The 18,184-nt window shown below is 40.8% G+C and overlaps 1 protein-coding gene across 1 annotated transcript in view; it reads right to left on the reverse strand.

Annotated features, from left to right (window-relative positions):
• The window catches only part of apoba (apolipoprotein Ba), a gene marked incomplete at both ends in the record, with an annotated part of 31,768 nt that extends 24,088 nt beyond the window's left edge, over positions 1-7,680 (reverse strand). Inside the window, 10 exons of the mRNA XM_080012083.1 lie at positions 401-538; positions 834-951; positions 1,156-1,612; positions 2,098-2,174; positions 3,325-3,449; positions 3,621-3,773; positions 3,882-4,029; positions 4,143-4,288; positions 4,846-4,958; positions 7,626-7,680. Of these exons, the coding sequence (XP_079868209.1) occupies positions 401-538; positions 834-951; positions 1,156-1,612; positions 2,098-2,174; positions 3,325-3,449; positions 3,621-3,773; positions 3,882-4,029; positions 4,143-4,288; positions 4,846-4,958; positions 7,626-7,680 (1,530 nt within the window). The remainder of the gene's footprint in view (positions 1-400; positions 539-833; positions 952-1,155; positions 1,613-2,097; positions 2,175-3,324; positions 3,450-3,620; positions 3,774-3,881; positions 4,030-4,142; positions 4,289-4,845; positions 4,959-7,625) is intronic.
• Positions 7,681-18,184: the final 10,504 nt, after the last annotated feature.

An 18,184-nucleotide genomic window follows, 5' to 3' on the forward strand; every position in this document is an offset into this window, starting at 1 on the left:
GACCTCCTCCACCCCTACACCCCATCCCAGAAGCTACGGTTCTCCTACTGCTCTCCACTCCCCGCCTGAGGCTACAAACATTTGGGTACAGAGCCTTCAGTGTGGCAGCCCCCACCCTCTGGAACTCTCTCCCCACTGACATTCAAAATTCTCCATCCCTGGCCACCTTCAAAAACCTCCTCAAAACCTACCTGTTCAATGACGCCTACTGCCCCTGACCATTTTTGGTTTCCTTCTTCTGTTTGTAATTTATTTTGATTTATCTACCCTGTCTTGTTTTGTTTCTTGTTTTTCCATTGTAAATTTTCCTTGGGTTTGTGAAAGGCGCTATATAAATCCCAGTTATTATTATTCCTACTACTATTACTAAAACAAATCACATGAGTATGAGCTATTGTACCTCGTCATCAATGTTCATCAACCTGAGGGACTGAATGGCCGCCTTCTGGTTTGACATAGGAACATCAGCACTCTTGACACAGCGAAGGATGGAGGAAATGAGTGTGGGTTGCATGACGCGGCCCATCACACCAACAACCTAAAGTTGAGATTCAGAATGAATTACACTGCACTGCAAATTGGACATTGCAAATGCAGAAATGTATCAACCGATTTAGATATTATTCCTCCAAATGGTTTGAAATGTATGCTTAAAGTATGATCAAGCATACTCTAAGCATGCAAATTCCGTTTACAGGATATTGTGTTTGTGATAATCCTGGTTCTGTATTACCACTAGATGACAATGATCTATGAATCAGTATTTACCAACAAGGGCAATCTAACAATGCTTTTCTAAAGTCCTTTCAATGTTATGAATATTCAAGACATACCCGTAGTGCTAGGAAGGACACTTCAGGGTCCTTTGAGCAGTCTTGCAACAGGTTCTGCATGAACTCTGACACTTCTGTGATTTCTGGGGTAACTTGTCTTTCATTGGCTCTAAAGAAGCTGGAAAATATGAGCACACGCTACTGTCCTGAATACAATACTTTGGGTTATAAAATTGATGCTAACTTAATGAAGCTCCTAATGGTCAACTCTATTTTGTGGTTTTAAAACTCAATTGCAGTATTTTTATGAATCTTTAATTTATTTTTATTAAATGCTGAGTGAATTTATTTAAAGGGGAAAATAATGTACGTTTTTACTTACTCTCTGACAGTGTTAGCGAGCGCATACATGATGGCCTTACTCTGCTTGTACTGGGCCATGCTGAGCATGTCTCGGAGGCGGTGGTTGTCAGGGTTGCCCTGGAGACTCAGCCCATAGACGAGGGCGTCGACCTCCAGTGACACCCCTTTGATGGCCCAGATGCCCTGCAGGATGGAGCTGGTGCACTCTGCCGTGCCGCACTGGAAAAGTGCCTGCCAGGTGAGCACGGCTGACACCTTCATCATCTCGACTACCGTCGGGCTCAGGGTCTCATTGCGCAGGCCCCGCAGGCCGGACACCAGCCTGTGGAAGAGGCCCGCTCTCCTCTGGCCCTGGCCTGTACCGGCCAGAGCTTCCAGCTCTCGCAGGGTGTCCAGGACAGCGTCCTTGGTCTGAACAGGAGCTTTGTCTTCAGGCTCTTCCAAGGAGAGGGGTCGGCCGAGTCCGGGCATCACTTCTGTACCGCACAGTTGTAGGCATGACAAATTATTAAAAGACTGTGCAGTACTTGTATCCGCTAGATGGAGCAGCAGCAAAACCCACATTGGAGGGACCCCTAATTAACTGTCAACACTAACAAACTATTCTTTGAACTGAGCTTTGAACAACAATTCATTAAATTGTAATGTTCTTTTGTTAAGACAGCCAAAATGTTCTGTTGTTACAGATGTACAGATTAGTCCACTCATTAAGCGTATGGTGGTTTCTGTAATGTTATCGCACTACTTCTGAGGCCAAGCCTCAAATTTCCTGGTGTCATCTCTATCACAGCAAGTGTCTCAAGTACTACTGAATTCAATTCAAGTACTTTTCTCAGCTCAACTAATCATTGGCTAAAGGCTTTTGCGATCTGTTTGTCGCTAAAACAACATTTCATGGGACTTAAGTCAGCCCAGCACCCATGTCTAAATTTTTTTCGAAACTCCACAGTGGAGTACTCACCCAAGTATCGGTTGTTGATCTTCACAGAATCTTGCAACATCAAACTCTGTGTGACTACTGACGACATCCCGTTGTTCCTGGAGGGCAAGTTCGAAAAGCTTAAGCCTTAAGTATTATTGGAATCACGGTAAGACTGAACGTAACCTGCAGTGCGCATTCTGTTGGCAGATAAAGTGTTTATTTAAGTAGCCTTCACTGTCATGAGGCTTGGAGGTGTTACTACATTTTGTTAGTAGATGGTTTCCCCCAGAAAAAGCCCAGTGGCAAGCACGGGTGGGAGTGGTTAAGAGTGTCCCCGTCCTGCGAGGTGCTTTGTTTTTTAAAATAAGGACATTGAGAAAATACATCTTAAATAAAAACACAATGATTTTATTGTTTTTATTTAGAGGAATGGGACATGCGATTGCTACCTCTCCAATGAGGGAGACAGGGCCACAAATTGTGCCCAGATCGCTCCCACAGAGGACACACAATCCCAAACTTACTTGCATTTTTGATCAACGATATCATATAATTTTCTAGGGCCTTAATGCATGATTGGAATGACAGATGAATAGATCGATCGCTATTTTTTTATTACTCTTATTTTTGTCAAAAAAAAAATTACATTGGGGCTTTTTTAGAGATCTTTTATGAACTAACCCCATCTGTCCATTACTTTTCATATACTTTTCACATTTTCACATCAATAAATAACTGACGGTTTGTATGAACCGGATGTTAACAATTTTACAGCCCGCCTCTTTTATCTGATTGGCTAATCGAACATAATGTGACATTGACGAGTGCCGCTGCTGTTTGGCTCTCGACCAAAAGAGTTGTGGAAATCAGCAACGCGTCATACAGAGGATTTCAAGGTCTCAACCTCTGGTCCAGTAGATACAGATCCTATAGACGGGTCTGGGAGCGAGTGAACGAGAGAGAGCGAGAGAATCCATGCACTGTGCGCTACAATGAAAAAAGATTTTACCCATTTTATATAGAACAAAAAAAATTAAAATCAATATGTGGCAGTCAATGTTGATATTTTGATTAAATAAAACAACCTTAATAATACATTTTAAAAAATACATTAAGCCGACGGCCCGGGGTTGCAATACACTGGGGGAAACCTTGTAGAGGCACCAACAAGCTGAAGTTTAACCTGTTAGATGGAAGACTGATCTGGACTGGATTTTTATCAACCCCAGGATACTGACACTGACACTGACAGAGTGGGTGACTTACTTGTTAGAGAAGGGCAGGTACACGTGGGTTTCTGTGCACTCAGCTGTTGTCACGTGCTTCTTCTTGTTGTCAAACTGATAGTTACATTCCTGTGTGCTTTTGATGAGCTTGGACATGGGCTTATGCTGCAGAAATACAACATTATTTTTGTAAGCTTTGGTGTATTGAGTCAACAATCATTGGAGATACATATGGATTGAGTTTTGAGGAAAACACAACTTGTCCATTGTGAATATACCTTTAGCCAAAATGTCTGTTTGAAAATTAGGAGGGACTTATTATGGAACGTTTCTTACCATCTTTTGGATCAGGGCCAGGGGGCTGTTGGCAAGTGGCCTGCCGTAGAACTCATCGCACTGGGACAGGTCTCTGTACAGGGAAACATCAGTAGCAATGTCGTTCCACACGTTGACTCTGTGATCCGTTACGCACACGCCATGCACTGTGCTCTGAGAAGAAAGGTAAGGTTGTGAATATTAACACTAAAAAACAGGCAGCTCTAGAGACTGTACATATCTTATACAGAATCATCTGAAGATGACCTATAACATTATTACCATGAGGCTGTTCTGTTCCTCCTCCATGACTGGCACCATGAGAGCGGAGACGATTCCTCTCTTGACATTGAGGATGTTGACTGGCTCGTTCTGCTCTGGGTACAACTGCACATTAGTGACCTGCTCCACGGTGAACTTCAGAGGGTTCCTGGAAAAATGGAGCAAGAGGCTCAGTCGGTTTTTGCCCCTCTTTTAAGGGAAAAAACAAGGACGGGAGCTTTGGATACTTTGGCCTTGGAGCTTTCTGACTACTTTACTCACTTCTCCATGGCTACTGCGAAGGCATCAGAGCCGGTGGCAGGCGTGTAGACGGGCCGGCCTTGCGGATCCATATAAGAGACCTCGCTGAGAGCACAGTCCCTGGTGTGCACGATGAAGCTGCAAGTTTGCGGGACTTCGATCTCTACCTGCAAGAGCAACCAATGACAGCGTGAGGGCCGGACACATGCATGGGACCAATGCATGCATTATATGCTGTTGTCTTTCCCACAGTAATAACATACTGTAAATCTCCAGGGTTCCAGCTAAACATACTATAGTCGTATAGGCTAACTATTACATCTGGTCTTATCATGTGGGTTTCTGCCTATTCATCTGTGTATTAATTTGTCTGTCTGTTGGTTGTGGTAGGGCTAACGCAACGGGGTGAAGCTGACTTTTCACTAAATCCGACAAATGACGGGAAGTTTCATTAATTTATATGGAGAACTGGAAACCCCACAGAAAGCTCCGCCCCTCTGCGGTGCAGAGATTTCTGATTCTGTAGTTGAAAATATCCAACTTTTGCGCCAACATTTCTATTGGATAGTTGCCGTGTATGACAAGCTATCGATTGTCTGGATCCATTTTCGGATTCAGTGTAAAAATGGCTTGAGGGCTGGGAGGTTTGTTGGGCATCAAAACATGAGAGATTTACATTTAATTTACATTCATTTAGCTGGTCCAGCTAAACAAAGTCACATACCTGGCAAGTAACCTTGGGGCCGTTCCTGAGGTTCGCGGCGCCCACCACTCCATTCCTGCTCTCAGTGGCGTACTGGTAGACATATTTTTTATGGGCCTTGAATCTGTTCGACACTTAAAAACAAAAGAAGAAAATTGGCATGCAGGATTAATGAACAAAATTTAGTGAGGGTTATTCCCTGGTGTGCTTTTTTTATGGTGGACAAAGAACATATAGGAACCGGAAGATGCCTTTTTTAATAGTTCAGTTTCTTCTTTATAATAAATGCAGCACAGATATTTACAACCTCTTTAAAATAAAATATGTTTTCAATTTCAGCCTCAGTGTACTTATGTATGAAAATAATAATAATAATAATAATAATAACAACAACAAAAACAGCTGCAGGCAGCAATACACTGGGTGAGTTTAGTCGTGTTAGGTACTGTACCTAATATAGTTTTCCGGGTTCTCTGAAACATAGCATACATTTCTTTTTCGAGTTTATTGAATGCCGCATTGGCTCCCCCGGTCTGTCATCTCCTGGTTGCTCATCTTGCGGACCAACCACTATGCGGTCTACACAGCACAACCCCAGAGACAGAAACCGGACCTCACATCTGTACATGATGTCACGAAGCGGCACGCTCCTGAAACTAATCAAATCGTCTCAACGTTCTTCTACTTCAAGTACAATTAGGTCAGTTTTCACTAATTCCTGCACCAAATGTACATTGATCAAACTCGAACGACAAGTCGTCTTAAATGTCCCGGTTTTAACAGGACCTCAATCATGTGCATACTGTGGTTGTCATGTTCCAGATACTTTTAGCTGGAAAAATACTGAGGAGATTAAAAATGAAAAAATCCCAGAGATAATAGGGATCCCTTATAATAATAATAATAATAATAATATAACCCTTGTATAACCCTTATTTGTAGAGCATTAAATAAAAGTTAAATCAAGTAAAAAAAAAAATCTGCAAATAAAAGAGTTCATATCAAATGTATAAATGCCGGTCAAGTCGATCCAGCTATTGACCGGCCTTTATGATAATGATCATGATGAGAAATATTCTATTCCTGTCATCCCACCCTGAGGTCTCAGTGAACCCTCCACATCATTGGTTGTCTGCAAACCTTTGGACTGTAGTGTTCAAATCACAGCCCCCACTCGTTGCAAACAACATCCTACCAAAATCACAAACTAAGTGGAGCAAAGGTCCATTGACCACTGCTCTCTAAAAAAAAAACGGGTTTAATGTTTGGAGTTATTGAGCTGAACAACTGAATGACATCTAGTCCTTGTTTAAAGGTTAGAGGTAAAGTTCAGAATGAAAAAAGGCAAGCATTTAAGCAATACATATTGTTATGTATACAGTACTGAATATATAATATTCTCCAGCACAATAAAATAAATAAATAATTATAATTGATTTGATCATCAGCATAAAAAAAAGTTCTGGAACACAACCGCAATCAAAAGATTATAGTAAAAATCGATAGAAATAAAAGTGTTAATAAAAGTGGGGTTTTTTTTTGGGTGGGGGGGGGTTAGCATTAATGATTGGATGTTTCGCTGTAAAAATCATGTGAATAGAGTAACTAAATGCATAACTAAAAATAAACAAATACATATAGAATGTATAACTAAAACATCAACAGAATAATGAATAAAAAAACAAATGAATCAATAAATAAATTAATACACAAATGAATGGGTGAATAAATGAATAAATAAATAAATACATGAATAAATACATACATTAGGAGTAAATAAACTTACAGGGACATGTTGACATCCGGTCATCATTGTTTTTGCCTAGCTCTAGAAAATGACAATTAAAGAAAGATTTTAGCGACCAAGACATTAAACAGCATTTGCAAGAATTCCAGAATGTTCCACTTAAATCTTTTTCCATCAGACTAAAAATCGATCAAAGAACAAATTGTTCTTTGTTTTTCACGTTGTTTCACACGTGATCTAATGATGCAATCAGAAGACAGAGAGGAAAACAAACACAACTAAATAGGAGGATAAACAAAGGATATGTATTCTATAAATTATTCTGATTGCTTTATACTGCTATTATTGGCCCTATATATTATATTATTGACCTGAATTTCCTCTTGGGGAGTAATACAGTTTTCTAAGTCATTATCTTGGATATATATATATATATATATATATATATATATATATATATATATATATATATATATATAATTTTTTATTTTTTTATCGTTAACTATTTATTTTGTAACTAATGTTTTAATGCATGAATTGATTAACCTTAAGTACTTTTTATTTTTTTTAACTTACACCAGTGTATAATTCTGACATTGTAACACTGGCATTTAGGGTAAAATGGTTAATTTGAGTAGAATTTACAGCTAATAAAGGATTAGTACATAGAGGATTTATTCTCAATTTTAAGCCTCAATCCGCCATGCAGCCTACGAGCACTTTTTAAAATTCGTCACAACCCACAAAAATAATAATTATTATATCAGCCTTTTCTTTAATCCATCTACGATAATTTACCATTGTATTGATTTAAACCACCTCATAATATATATTTTTTATGAATTACCCCTAACTGAAGTTTTTATCGGAGTTTGAAGTAACAGAGCGACAGAATTAAATCTAGGTTTATTGTGAAAACTAAAGCCAAATTCGAAAATGAAAGATGGCTTGAATGGCATCCTGACTTTTCAAGCAAAGATTACAATTCTGGTTTCATAAAATTCAAAGTGTTGGTACATGTTATTGAGAAGAGTGATACGGAGGGTGAACTTACGAGCTAAGGAGAAGCCGCTCAGCAGCAGTAGAAGACACAGCTTGGTGTCACCCATGATGGGCTAACAAAGATTCAAAAGTTCAGCTCTCTCCGTTCTTCAGTTCCCTCAAAGTGTACTGATTGTCTAGTACCTCTTATCTGGGTCTTTTATAAGGACCCTCTCCCTCTAGGTCCCTCCCTTCCTCACCAAGCTCTGTGGATAAATAGAAAAAGGACTGCTAGGGTCAATTCAAAGTTCAAACTGTCCAAGCATTGAGCAATATAGTTTATTTTTATTCATTTAATTAAAAAAATCAAGTGTATGTAAGGAATAAAGGACAGTCGGATGATCAATTTCGATCCCCTTCAGGGTAATTACATAGGTTCTTACCAACTAAAAGAATATCTATGCATGTACACTACTGTATATGCCTAGTATGTATACTATATGCATAGTTAAAGGAAAAAAAATGTCCACAGCACCACCTTGAAAACCATTTGCCCTACAAAACATAATTATATCTCTTTGCCCAACATATTTAATGTTATTAATATTGTATTGATGCGTGAAATGATGCAAGCTGAATGTGACGTTGGGGATTTTTATATATACAGATATCTGCATTCATCTCTTTGAGTCTTCCATTGTGGTTTATATTTAACGTCACAAGGTGTCGCCACTAAATAATGTCAACAAATGTAACGATGGACATGTAACCAGGCCATAATTATTCAGAAATAACTGCTATCTGATTGAGGAGTAGCAGCGTTTCGCTTCGTTAAATCCCCTGATTTTAAAGTGGTTCAGAGGGCAGTGTCTGCCAATGTCGGGCCCTGGCTGGCCTATCCTTGATGGTAGTCAGACAGACAGAATTATGGCTCAATTACATGTAATCATTGAGCAGATTGACCAGAAAGGCAAGATATTTCGATGGGAACGCATCATTATTAATATACAACGAGGCATCACGCACCTCTCAAACCACCACCGCCAAACCACCCAAATTAAGAAATACTGTGCAAATGACAAAGTAACACAAAGAAATATTGTGCAAACCAAGTGCTGCAGAACAGTTTCAATCTTGAGACAGAATACGTGGTATAGTGCGGTATCCATTTATGCATCAGACCACTGTCACTTCCAAAGTCACCACAAACTACTGATTACAAAACTGCACCTACAAACAAAGAATAAATCGAAGAATCTGACTTTAGTGCAGCACTATCCGTCACTCATGCAATAGAGCATCCTGACAGGCAACGTGTCCTCCAGAATCCCCCTGCTTTTGCTCTGTAACAGACCCACACAGAGAGGCTTCAGACCGATCAGCCACAACATTAAAACAGCCACTAATAACAACAAATATTTTGTATATTCCGCCAAAACAGCTCTGACCAGTGGAGGCACGGACTCCACAAGACTTCTAAAGGTGTCCTGTAGTATCTGGCACTAAGACGTCAGATCTTTTAAGTCCTGTAAGTTGTGAGGTGGGGCCCCCATGGATTAGGCTTGTTGTTCCAGCACATCCCAGAGATGTTCCATCAGTTCGGACACTAACCCTACCATCCACATGATGTAGAAGAAAACATGATTCGTCAGACCAGGCCACCTTCTTCCATTGCTCCATGATCCAGTTCTGACGCTCACATGCCCATTGTAAGTGCTTTTGGCTTTGGACAAGGGTCAGCATGGACACTCAGACTTAGACTCTGTGGCTACGCAGCCCCATACGCAGCAAGCTGCGATACATTGTGTGTTCTAACACCTTTCTATTATAGTCAGCTATTTGTGCTACAGTAGCTCTTCTGTGGGATTGGACCAGATGAGCTAGACTTCACTCCCCATGCATATCAATGAGTCCATGTTTGCCGGTTCACCAGTTTTCCTTCCTTAGGCCACTTTTGGTACTAACCCAGACCTGCCAACCTTGGGAAAATATTTTGAGCACCACAAGAGTGTAACAGGGAGTCTCTGTGGCGTTTGAGTTACTGCAGCTAAATTACTTCATCAGTTATTCCCACCGTAGCCATCTCGTAATGAGAATAATCACATCAGACATTTCAGTTCATATATGTATGAATGTATGTATATGTATGTGACAAATAAACCTCTTGATTCTTAATCTTGAATCATGCAAGCTACTACGGCTAACAAGATACAGTATACAAATTCATACCATTAGGACCAAACAAGTTTACCAACTAGAGATGCACTGATTGCAATTTATATGGCCAATTTTTAAAAGTCTGACCTGCCGATTACGATTTTGGCCGATTCATTCAATTCTATGTTCATAATAAATCATTAACTAATAAATATCTTTCACATTGTCGTCTGATCATTTAGAGTTTATAAATCAAATATTCTTATTATTTGGTCTCATTTGGTATATGTGCTGTATGTCAATATATCATGTGTTCTGATCACGCTCACATGATAGAAGAGCTGCAGATACGGACTACCGCTGCAATTTTGAGTTACCACAATAAGGAGATTGCTGACTTTGACAGTGTGTTTATTATTGTTCATTATTCACTATAGAACAATAATAGAACATGAAACTGATCGAGTTCCAGTAAAATTAAATAGAACATAAAATTGGCACTAAGTTCCAATATAATGAAACTTGACATTTACCTACTAACTCTTAGTAGGACACATCACATAATTAACATGGAAATGTTCAGTTCAAACATCAAATTAAATTCACAAATATACATTTATATTATATTTTTATGGCACTTGCCTTTCCAAACTAAATTGCAATCAATACAAAAAAAAACCACTTTGTTCACCCGAAGTCCCCTCCTTTGCTCACCTTGCATTAAAACAACTGAATCAAACGAAGGACCCAATTTATTGAGTGACTAGTCAAAAACCGAGTCTCAAAAAAGAGTTAAACCTTTCATTTTGATTGAAGCTCCTGCACTATGAACAACCAGAGCTGATGCTCTGCTGTAATGACAGTGATAGATGAATAATTAATGTAATCTTCTTTGTTTACCTTAATCTACCTGCAGCCGACATTTTCTTTCTTTCGTTCTTTTTTCAGTGTCAACCGCACAACTACCTTATATTACGTTGGCATCAGGTTTGAGTATCAGTGCTTTTTAACGACAGCGTCTTTACCACCTCAGGCAGCTAAAGAAATTCAGGGTCTGGGTGAGGATCCTCAAGTCCTTCTACTGTGGAGAACATCCTGACAGGCAACATCACTGCCTGGTTTTGGAACTGTACTGCTCAGGACAGGCAGGCCCTGCAGATGGTGGTGATTTCAGCTGAACGTACCACTGGAACTACCCTCCCCTCACTGCAGGACTTGTACATCAGGAGGTGTAGTTGCAGAGCCTGTAGGATCATGAAGTATCCTCATCACCCCAACAACGGACTGTTCCAGCTGCTACGGTCAGGCAAGCGCCTCCGCAGTCACACAGGGAGGACAGAGAGACTGAGACAGAGTTTCTTCCCGCAAGCCATAAGAACTGTCAACGCTGACCTCACCAGGGGTCCTCACTGTGTCACACACATAGGCTCCACTACCTTACTGTACTGTATGTAGCATACTGTACTGCATACTGTATCACTGTTCTGGGTTACTGCATACTGTGCTGTATTGCTTTTCTGGTCGGTGTTACTGTATTGCTGCAACGTACTGTTGTATACTGTACTGTATATCTCTACACACACTACCTCACTTGATTCAAATGCCACTTTAATGCACATATCTGTATATACATAATAACCTATCCGATATACATAAATCTATTCCCTTTATTTCTATTTCTGTATCCCCACTCTGCATTACCTTTGAGTTCTTTATTTTATTTTATTCTATATTATTCGACTTACTTACTGCATTACGTTTTAGGAATCAGTTAGTTAGTCAAGTAGAATTTTTTAGGTAGCTATCGTGTTCAGTCTTGAACATATTATGCATAATCACTGGGTGCGTTGCATTGACATTTCACTGCATATATGTATGGAATTATGTATATGTATGTGACGAATAAACCTCTTGAATCTTGAATCTTGGATCAAGGGGGTTTTCTGTTCCCTGCAAGTGTATTGAACTCCTCAGCATATGTCTCTTTCTGTACAGACTTAATGATGACATTTCTAAAGTGTGAGGCTTGTCACACCAGTGATCACACCATTCATCAAAGTCACTGGAAGAGTCTGACCTAAAGGATCGAGTCACATGAATAAGAAGTGCCACAGCTCTGAGAAGAGAGTCCCAGATGGAGAAATGTTGGAAGCATTGGAAGAAAAGTTGTCTCTGTGTTGTTTGAGTGATGAGACTTGTGACTTTGGGACAGATTTCTACATCCAGCTCTGGATCAAATAACTGAAAGGACTCTTGTGCTGAAAGAGAAGATGGTAAGTAAGCATTTTTCCTGGAGACCATGGGGGGATTTCTCCACAACTGTGTTGATGCCACAAGCTTTTTCCAGCTAAGCTAGACCAGGAAGGTATCCATCTTCTTGAGCACACTGCAACTCTATGAGCAAATCTCAGAGGGCTAAGTTTGATGTGATCTCTACTAGTTATGCAGGGAAAACTATCTAACTTACGGAATAGAGCGCTCTCTAATACCTATGGAGCAGTGTAACAATCCAGGAGACTGTCCCATACCAGCCGTCAATCAGCATAAGGGTTGGTAACATACATTGAGCAAATTATTCTAACACGATTCTTTGCCTAACCACCTTACTAAGAGATCTAGCTCTTTGCTAGCGGTAAGATCTAAGCCACGGATGGCATTAGTAAAGGATGATTGCCATGCTCTGAAGCTCCCAGGTCTATCATCTAACTTAACAAGTCCAATGGTCCAAGTTCTATTTGTGCTCAGTACTTGACAAATCCGATCATACTAGTACATTCTGTCGCAGGTCCATAGTGTTGTTCACGATTGAACTTGAACGATTGGAAGTTTGTTCTTCACAAGCTCTATGACTTAATAGAGGTTTGTCTTTCGCAAGAGAGGTTTTGCAAGAAGGGCTGTGGCCAAACTGATATGTATGTACAAGGCAGGGAAGCATGCTGATTTGACGCTTACGCAGTTTCAACTGTGTAGATCTGCCTATCTGTGATGTAGTGTGGGTTACCATCATTGTTGTGCGAATGAGTCACATGGGTGCCCTCATGTGTTATTGGTGATTGTAATTCCTCTTTGAGACATGGTCGGCCAGGTGGAGCGGAGATAGCATTGACAGTTAGCCATTCTCTCTGCTCCTGTACATACCAGTTTGGCCAACACCCTTCTCACACATCTCTTGCTGAAGTTTTGCACATGAATAAAAGCAGATGGCAGAACAGGCCTACTATCACATAAGCTGTGAAATACACTATCCCAGTCGGTTTTTTGTGAATTGTCTATTTCAAAAAACGTGGGGAAATTAGCCGTTCAGATTTTAAGCCCCTTCCTACATCAAGTAGGGCTTCAGTAGAAGCCCTATTAGAACCACCCTCCATCTGAGTAACTACACCCACGGCTGGAGTGTGACCGGACCCGCTCGCATTGAACCTAAGAGCTTAGCATGGGAAGTGCTCTGTTGTTGGCTTTCAGACCAGTGCAAATCTTTTAAAAGAAAGAGGCATTAATACCAACTGTTCATGACAAACCTGTAGATGATAGAATTGTAAGTATTTGTTGTGTGCTTCTTTCTATATGTGTGTGTGTGTGTGTGTGTGTGTGTCCATGGTAGGTTGATTGTACTGTAGGCTGCGGCGTGCGATCCACTTCTCATTTCTCCAAACAAAACCGTTATTTCTCCAAACCAAAACCGTTATTTTCCGATGTTTCTGTAATTGAATGAAATAAAAAAAGCCCCCATCTCTGCTGTATCCCACCATGCTCCAAGCTCCGCACTGCTCCGAACACTGCGGTGTGCGTGTGTGCGTGTGTGTGTGTGTCCACAGAAGGTTGACTGTACTGTAGGTATAGTATAATTTTAAGCTTATATTTAAGGAAAATCAACGGATAAGTAAACATGTTTTTGCATTGGGTATGCCACAATTAGAAGCATATGTGAGAGGAAGTCAGGAAAGTGGCCCCTAGAAGGGCCCCCCCATCAATCACCTATAGAAAGGAATGTAGGAGGAGTTAGAAAAAGATTCTATATATTATGTTGGAATAAACTGAAAAGGGAGTTATTTTTGCAGAAACAACTCGGCTTGTTACTCTGTGAAAATACCTACAGTGCCCGTAACTCGATCCACCTCGACTTCCACCTTTTTGATAAGAATTGAAAAATTATTCCCCATGACATAGGCTGTGGCGCTCGATTCGCTCCGCGTTTATACAAACAAAACCATAGATGTGTTTATTTTATTTTCCAACATTTTCCGTAAATGAATGAAACAAAAAAGCCCCAAGACCCACCATATTCCACGTTGCTCCAAGCTCTGCGCTGTTCAAGACACCGTGGTGAAAGTCGGAACAAACTTTTAAATTAGGCCTTGTAGAACTAATGCATGAAGATTCAGCTACTGGATTGCTAATTTATTGCCCCAAAATTGTTCAGCAACAGATTTTAGCGTACTGATAAGGATAAATCAGTGAAATTTTACAGAGAAATACAACTGAGTAAAGATCAAACCCCATTGACTCACACAACCTGGAACTTGTGCTAAAACCCCATTGGCTCACAGAACTAGGGGCCTCAGGTGTCTCCACCCACAAAAAACAGCTTGTTTTGGAACACGATGATTTTGAGTCATGTTACAATGGCTTCAATGCATAATCTGAGTGGTATTTCCAGCAAAAAACTTGAAAAAGATATTTTGTGGACCCTAAGAAACCATATATTAACTTTTTGAAATGTTAATATATAGTCTCTGTGGATGCTAATATATGGATGCTGTGAGGGGGAGCGTGAGTACAGTGTACTCACTGTACGAGTGAGTACAGATCCAACATGGCGGCGCCCAGCTGCACGGACTAAACACAGACAATCTGCTCCAACTCAGAAAAATAATAAAGCATATTGCAAAAAATAGAAAAAGAACAGAAAAGAAAGAACAAAAAACACACTATGCAAATCCAAAGTGGAGGACCTTGAGGTTTATATTAAATTATTATTATAACTAGTACATGATGGAAGAGGACCAGGAGCATAACAACCCGGCAAAGGGGAAGAAGAGAATTCAGCCATCGACACAGATGACCTACTCACTACCACGGTAGAGGTTAGTCTTGGATGAGATTAACAAGAAGCTGGGTAAGCTGGACAAGCTTGGTCCGCTTCTTCAAGACATTACTGAGATTAAGGCCAGACTTGATTTCCCGCACCGCTTGGTCAGCGAGTTGCAAAAAGACAACACGGAACTTAAAACCTCCATGAAGCATCTCACGACGGAGATGGAGGTTGTAAAGTAAGAAATAAAACAATGAAAGAGACTGTCCTGGATATCCAATCCACAAGTATGTGGGACAACCTAATACTTTCCAGGATCCCTGAGAGCAACACCGAAACCCCAGAAAACATGATGAAAGACTTCCTCCACACCGCCCTGAAACTCCCTACAGATACCATGAAACAGATCACCCTTCACCGGGTTCATTGACTGGGACAGCGCGTGGGGAACCATCCCTGTCCCATCATTGCTAAGGTTGAACAGTTCAAGCACAAGGAGCTGGTTAAAAGCAAAGGACGGGAACTAAAAGGAACCCCGCTGGGTATTAACAATCAATTCCCCCGGAACATCAAAGACCGGCGGAAGGTGCTGTACCCAATCCTGGAGGAGAACCGGCAGAAGGATAAACGGGTATCGCTAGTTGCTGATAAACTATATATAGACGGTCTGATATTCTGAGACTCCTCCACCATACCCTGGTTATTCTGATAATTCTGAGATGCGAGATGTTGAAATTTGCATCCTATCTATGTCAGGTTGTAAATTTTGCTCACTCTCTCATCTCCCTAATCCCTCCCTCCCTACTTTTCTCATCGCTCTCACTTTGTACACTCACTATATGCATGTCTGACTCTGCAATGTTTTATGTTTATCTTTGTCCATGTGTCAGTTTTTTGTGTAGATATGTAGCCCGACAAACTTCCTGCAATACTAGAACAGGAAAATCGAACATGAAGAAGAAAATCACAAACTTATCTATGGCAAAACATGGGCACGGTAGTATAGCTATTGCCTTGGATGCACTGTGCTGCTGCATGGGAAAATACAAATCCACATCCTTCACCCCCTAACTAACCTCAATGACAGCCATTAAGTTTATTAGTTGGAATGTGAGAGGCTTGGGCTCCCCAGCTAAACCCCAGCTTCTGTCTACTGCAAGAAACTTACCTCACTGCATCCCAGCACCTCAAACTCAAAGCTAAATGGGTTATGATGTTTTCTGCATCATATTACTCATACAACTCATTATTACTCATATAATGAATCAAATATATCAAACATTAACTCACTCCTCGATGATATTGACCCCCCAAACTATCCACAGAGCAGGCTACCACATTAGGTAAACCACTTACTCTAGAAGAACTCGGGAAAGCTCTCTTCTCTATGCCCAGAAATAGATCACCTGGATCAGATGGCTACCCAGTAGAATCCTATAAACACTTCTGGTCACTTATATCCCCACAATTGATCAGAATGGTTACGGAGATGAGGTCAACTTCCACCATGCCTCCACACATGAATACTGCTCTCATTTTGGTTTTGCTCAAACCCAATAAGGACCCAACCCTCACCTCCAGTTCTAGACCCATAAGCCTTAATAATTGCAATTTAAAGATTATAAGTAAATCACTAACCAACACAATTGGAAAAAGTCATTCCATTCATAATTCACCCAGACTAAACAGGCATTGGCAAGGGCAGACTCATCCAGCAATATGCACCGTTTATTTAGTCTGATCAGCATATCTCAAAGGAACAACTTAATTACTGTTATTGCGTCTTTAGATGCCAAAAAAGCATTTGAAAGCTCAAAAAAGCAGTTAATTGGACATATCGCTTTTCCACCCTCAACACATTTAGCTTTGGAGAGTCACTAATTCAGTGGATCGTAATTTCGCACAACTCACCATCTGCCTCTGTCACTTCACAGCGTTTCAGTCTACAACGTGACATAAGACAAGGATGTCTGCTCTCCCCTGTACTATTTGCCATCTTTATTGAACCCCTCATGGCGGCCATCCGTCAAAACAGTTATATCATTGGCATACAAACAGAAAACTCTGTTCACAAAATTAGTTTGTATGCAGACAACATTTTGTTATATTTACGGAACCCAATATCATCCCCCCCAGAAGTGTCAAATCTATTATCTAAATTTTCAGCCATCTCAGACTATACAATAAACTGGACTAAAACCACAGTCTTACCCATCAGTGGAGGGGACTGCAATTCTGTAACCCAGAAACTTCCCTTAACCATTACAACTGGCAACATTAGATACCTTGGTATTGATATCTCCACCAATCTGTCAGATTTGTTTTCCCTTAACTTTACTCCATTGCTCAAATCCATTGAAGAAGACCTCACTTAATGGAACAACCTACCCATCTCACTAATTGGTAGGACAGCAGCAGTTTTTTTCAATGACCCCAGTCCAACTAACAGTAAATTGGTTTAATATTCTAGCCTCAATAATCAATAAATTATTTTGGAAACACAAGAAACCGAGAATTAAACTAGCAACACTACAGAAAAATTCTACAGAAAACATCAGATACTACTATTTAGCAAGCAATCTTCAATTTACAATGAAACGGTTACAACCAGAGCGACAATTGGGCCATGGCTGACGGGACATTGAACAAACAGAATGTCAGGATTTACCAATATCTGATCTGCCATTCCTTACTGAATCTATAAAGAAATGTAATTCCTTTAAAACCCAATCATCGCAACGACTTCAGCCTGGTTGAGATTCCTGAAAACTCAGTGGTCACACTCTATCTCCAAATAAATTCACTCCAATCTGGCACAAAGCAGATTTTGTGGTTCCTGCAATTCCTTCAACTGCAGCAGTCTCTCAAAGTTCAAATCAAATTAACGAACAACCTCATACAACCACCTCTGATGAATGAACATCTACCCATATTAAAAACAGATGACAAATTGTCTTTACCAACCATGGAATGGCAAAGAGACTTTGCTGTTTCCACCAAAATCAACCTGTTGAAGCTTATTTGCAACACCTTTTCTATGTCCCGCAATTCCGAAATGCAAAATCTGTGTGTTGTTATGAGAGGTGCTTGTGGGTTTGGGGCTCGTGTCAGGGCAGGGGGTGCTGATTGCGGAATCAGGTTTTGGCCCCGCTGGGTTCACTCGCCGCGTGGGCGGGTGGTGGGGCTTGCGTGTCCTTCTGCGTCCTATAGGGTGGGTGTCGTCCACGGCCCAGGTTCTGCAGCTGCGTCTTCTGCCTGCACGTTGGGGTGGGTTGTATGTGTGCGCCTCAATGGTGCAGGGTCTCCTCGCGCTCTATGGGACTAGTTTATGCTCCTTGGGGCTGGGTGTGGGTGTTGCTCCGTGGATTTCCGGCTTCTCTGGGGGCTGGGGGATCTTCTGTGGCTGCTGGGCAGGGTGCTTAGGGCTTTATTTATTTTATTTT

The sequence above is a fragment of the Zeus faber genome, assembly GCF_960531495.2.
Source record: "Zeus faber genome assembly, chromosome: 13".
NCBI classification, from domain to species: Eukaryota; Metazoa; Chordata; class Actinopteri; order Zeiformes; family Zeidae; genus Zeus; species Zeus faber.